Genomic DNA, 4,332 nt, shown 5'->3' with positions numbered 1-4,332 from the left:
TTGTCTTTTCCATGGAATGAAAAACCAGTTCCTCTAGACTAACACTACCCAGTAGAGCCTTGTGCAGTGATGGGAATGTCAGTAATCTTCACTAGCACATGTAGCTCTGGAGCATCTGAAATATGGATAGAGAATGCCTTTTAATTTGCATTTTAAAAGCCACCTGGTCCAGCACTCTGGAAGGCTGAGGCAAGAAGACTAAGTGGGATCCCAGACAGGGCAATTTAGGGACTTATAGCAAGACCCTGTCAAAAAAAAAATGGTGCATAGTATAGGATGGCTAGGGGTGTGGTTTAGTGCAAGAGCTCTGGGGCTGACCCCCCAGTACTACCAAAACACGGAGGGGAGCCACACAGTAGCTACATACCGTCCTGTAGCTACAGCTATAGAGTCATAGGGTCTGCTTTACCTCTGAGTCTTTCTGAAATCCTCGTCCCTTTGTAGCCTTTAGAATAGGTGGGGGGGCCTTTGCTTTAGGCCTGCTCTGACCCTGTCCATCCCCTGAGGATGGCTGCTGCTTATCCTTGCCAGGCAGCTAAGCTTTCCATATATTCACACCTCCAGAGGACTGCTCTGCCCAGAAATGCCCTGCACAGGTGTGGCATCCATTTGGGCTTCCAGTTTAAGGAATTACTGATAGGTTGGGTGCAGCCCTCCCAAAGCCCAGGGAGAGAATCCCATTCCCTCTACTGGGTGTGAGTGAAACAACTGCTTTCTCCAAGTGAAGGAACAAAAAGGACTGGAATGATCCCCTTTTGTCCAAATGAACAAACATTTCCCAAATGGAAGTCCTTCCCACAATTTTCAGCCACTGGATAATTCCCAGGGTACAATCCCTAAGTTCAGAAAAGGAAAACTTTGTTCCTATTATATTCTCTAGTCATCAATTATAAGATGGACTAGAGCCAGGGATGGTGGAACACACCTTTAATCGCAGCACTCGGAGGCTAAAGCAAGAGGATTTCATGTTTGAGCATAGCCTGGTAATTTAACAAGACCCTGTCTCCAAAAAGCAAGATGTAGCTCAGTGCAAAAACTTGGGTAAAATTCACAGTACCCCTCCACACAACCCAACAGAAATCATGTCTAATGACTTTAAAAAAGTAATGTAAGCCACACATGATGGCACACACCTGTAACCCCACCACTCAGGAGGCTGAGGTAGGAATGCAAATTCAAGGCCAGCCTAGACTACTTACTGAGAATGTGTCAAAAAGGTAAAGATAGGGGCTGGGGATTTAGCTTGGTGCTGTGCCTGCCTCCTAAGCGCAAGGTCCTTAGTTCGATCCCTGGTACCAGGGGGGTGGGTGAAGATGCTGGGGCTGGGAATATGGCTCAGGTTGGACCTCTTGCCTAGCATACATGAGGCATTGCATCCCATCCTCAGTGCTATGCAAAAAAAGTATATGCCATAATTTTGAAGACATTTTTTTTCTTCCTTTTTTTTGGTACTGGAGATCGAACTCAGGTCCTTGTGAGGCAGGCGGCAGAACCACTGAGCTAAATCCCTAGTCCTGAAGACTTAATTCTTAACATCTACCTAAGGGATGAGGATCTAGTTTTTTTGAGAGCTCCAGTAGTGCATGTGTATTGCTGCTAGCGTTGAGAACTGATGGCTTGCAGGATTAAGGAAAACAAACTACAAAAGACACAAAGGCAGTTTTACTTAGCAGTTTTACTTATAAAAGAATCCACTTTGGGTACAGTAGTGGGTAACACCCAAGCCCTTCTCCACTGTATCCAGGTATGCTACAAGTTCCTTTTTTTTTCTTTTCTTGAAATAGATTCTCACTGTGTAGTCCAGGCTAGCCTTGAACTTCTCATCATCTACCTCAGCCTCCAAGTATTCGGATTATAGGCATGTGCCACCACATTTGGCTTACAAGTTACTTTTGACCTAATAAAAGCTCTCATTTTTTTTCTTTGGAGGCAACTAGGTTAAATTCACCTAGTTCTAATTTCCTCAAGGTATCTTGTCTTGGAAATGATCTCATTTCCCAGGATTTGGAAATAACTTGGCTGAACTAATGATGAAAAAGCCAAGTCTCTGCTATTGTGCCTCCTCTCCGGGACACAGCTGACGAGCCTTGGCACTGCCCACACTAGAAAATTAAAGTACAGCAACAGTAACTATCACACCTTAAGAACCTAGAGCAGGTCTCTACTTGCTACCATGGATTCAAGTGGTCAGCATAAGAACAGTTTATAGCTCCTTCGTTCCTATCTCACTGGACAGAGGGCCAAGTGATGGTGTCAGTGGCCCCAGTTCTTTCCCTCAGACTCCAGGATGAGACTTTTTATGTGTGACAATTTCTGATGCAGGTACTCACAGCGGTGCTTTTCTTCTCTGTACCCTGGGTACCGCTGCAGGAAAAAAGAAAGCGTTCATATCAAAAAGCAAATCCTTGATTTCTACCTTCTGTTTCCATACTCAGAACCTATATTACCTTTCTTAACTTTTTATATTCCTGGACTATCTTCTCTTCCAGGACCTGAAACAAAATAACTACAGTAAGTTCAACAGTGAGAAATGAGAGCAGTAACTCCCCTCTTCTTCTACCTGATGATACCCATTTCTGCTTGTCACTGAGTGCACAGGCTTCTGGGTAGTCAGCAGGGTAATGGCCAGGGAGGTCCAGCCCTACCTTGTGTTCCGGAGTTCCTGGCTGAGTTCTCTTGATCTCTGATCCCAGCTCTATGAACCTTTGGCTGGCAGCCCCAACCCGGGCATGGAGGATGCGGTACTCCGCATAATCTGCCTCGAAGTCTTGCTCATAGGCCCGCTGCTGTTCTGTACTGCGGATGGTCCTGTACTGCCTGCAGGGAGACTTGTTGCCTTCAGTTTCACTGTCCTTCCCATAAATTTATATATACAAGGCTTGATGAAACTGGAAATGCAGGGAACTCACAAGAGGTAATCCGGCACCTCTTCGGGGCTGGAGGATTCAGAACCTAAAAGGAAGCAAAACATAACGTGATTGGGGCCAGGGATTTAGCTCAGTGGTGCCACCGCCTGCCTCACAAGCGCAAGGTCCCAAGTTTGATCCCTGGTACAAAAACAGAAACTGTAAAGTGATAATAGGCCTTTTCCATAGAGGCGTTCTTAGCCTCCTCTCATTAGCTCACCTGCTTGAGTGGAAGGACTATGTACCACCCTGGGGCCTATTTCTTCATCTTTATCTTCTTGCCCCCAGTCTTCCTGTAAGTCCTGACTGGACAGCCCCTGCGGGAGAGTTGGAGCTGGAGACAGAACTCTGAGCCTCTTTTCTTCTAGTTCTTCAGTGTCTTCTGTTGCTGGACGTTTCTGTTGAAGACAGTATCTGTGTGAGATAAAATACCAGGCCAGGGGCTTCCTATTCTGTCCTCTCAAAATTTCCTGACACATACATAATCAACTCCCAGATTTAAACCTGACTGTGCCCTCTGACCTTCTCCAGATGCTTCCGGCTGGCAGAGGCAGGCAAGGCCTGGTCAGGCTCTCTATTTGGAAGATGGTGTTGCTTCCTGGGATATTTGAAAAAGGAATGGAGGATGGAGACAGGGCTGGAAGCAGGCCTCAGGTAGATTGCTCACGCAGTAGGGTGGAGATCAGTCCCACCCAGTCCCAGTACCTCACTTCCCACTCTGCTGGCTGCTCGCTCCAGGGTCCTGGGAGTGACTGTCCTTGGCTGTTTGCCAGGGCATCTGATGCCTGGCAAGGAAAGTGGCAGGAGCACTTGGCTCCCCGAACTTCAGGCTTTGCCCCATCTCACCAACTCACTGCAGCTTCTGGCCTCACCTCTTCCAGCACTGTCTGTGGCTGTGACACCAGTGCATCTCCTTCGGAATAGTCTCCCCTATTCTGCCAAGCCTCAGGGTTCCTGGCATCTTCGGTCACGTCGTGTCCCTGAACTGAGGCCGGGGCTGGGATGGAATCCATGGCTGCCCAAACAGTGAGGCGCTCCCTGAGTGGGCCCAGGCAGTGGAGGCGGTTAGCCTCAGATCTGGAAGAAAGGGTAACACCCCAGGCAGGCGGAGAGCTTTTCAACACCTCTTCACAGGCCTCCGCTTTTCCACCAGCCCTCTCCTCCCCGCTGCCTGTCCCTCACCTGTCCAGGCGCTGGCACACGAGGTCCAGCTCACCGCCAGCCCCCTCCCGGCCACACTGGGACACTACGAAGGAGAAGAGGCAGGACCAGCCGGGGCCTGCGAGCCTCAGGTACTAGGGCAGAGCAGAAGGACACCCGCAGAGTCAGCCCGACAGACCGAGGGCTCCCCTGGGGCTCGTTAGCGCCAGGTGCAGCTGGCCAGGTCCCCGGGGGGCCCAGGCGCGGCCTCCCCGACAGCCTCTCA

The 4,332-nt window shown here is 49.2% G+C and overlaps 1 protein-coding gene across 1 annotated transcript in view; it reads right to left on the bottom strand.

Moving 5' to 3' along the window:
* Nucleotides 1-1,823: 1,823 nt before the first annotated feature.
* Ell3 (elongation factor for RNA polymerase II 3) overlaps nt 1,824-4,332 on the bottom strand; it is a 4,653-nt gene continuing 2,144 nt past the window's right edge. Inside the window, exons 2-10 of the mRNA XM_033765288.1 lie at nt 4,089-4,201; nt 3,779-3,983; nt 3,612-3,691; nt 3,429-3,504; nt 3,127-3,304; nt 2,910-2,952; nt 2,646-2,817; nt 2,448-2,492; nt 1,824-2,364 (exon numbers count right to left, since the gene is read on the bottom strand). Coding sequence (XP_033621179.1) covers nt 2,254-2,364; nt 2,448-2,492; nt 2,646-2,817; nt 2,910-2,952; nt 3,127-3,304; nt 3,429-3,504; nt 3,612-3,691; nt 3,779-3,983; nt 4,089-4,201 — 1,023 coding nt within the window. The 3' untranslated portion in view covers nt 1,824-2,253. The remainder of the gene's footprint in view (nt 2,365-2,447; nt 2,493-2,645; nt 2,818-2,909; nt 2,953-3,126; nt 3,305-3,428; nt 3,505-3,611; nt 3,692-3,778; nt 3,984-4,088; nt 4,202-4,332) is intronic.

This window comes from Fukomys damarensis, unplaced genomic scaffold (genome assembly GCF_012274545.1).
Source record: "Fukomys damarensis isolate Sample0158 unplaced genomic scaffold, DMR_v1.0_HiC HiC_scaffold_17, whole genome shotgun sequence".
In the NCBI taxonomy this organism is placed as follows: domain Eukaryota; kingdom Metazoa; phylum Chordata; class Mammalia; order Rodentia; family Bathyergidae; genus Fukomys; species Fukomys damarensis.
This window is presented reverse-complemented; position numbering and strand designations above follow the sequence as displayed.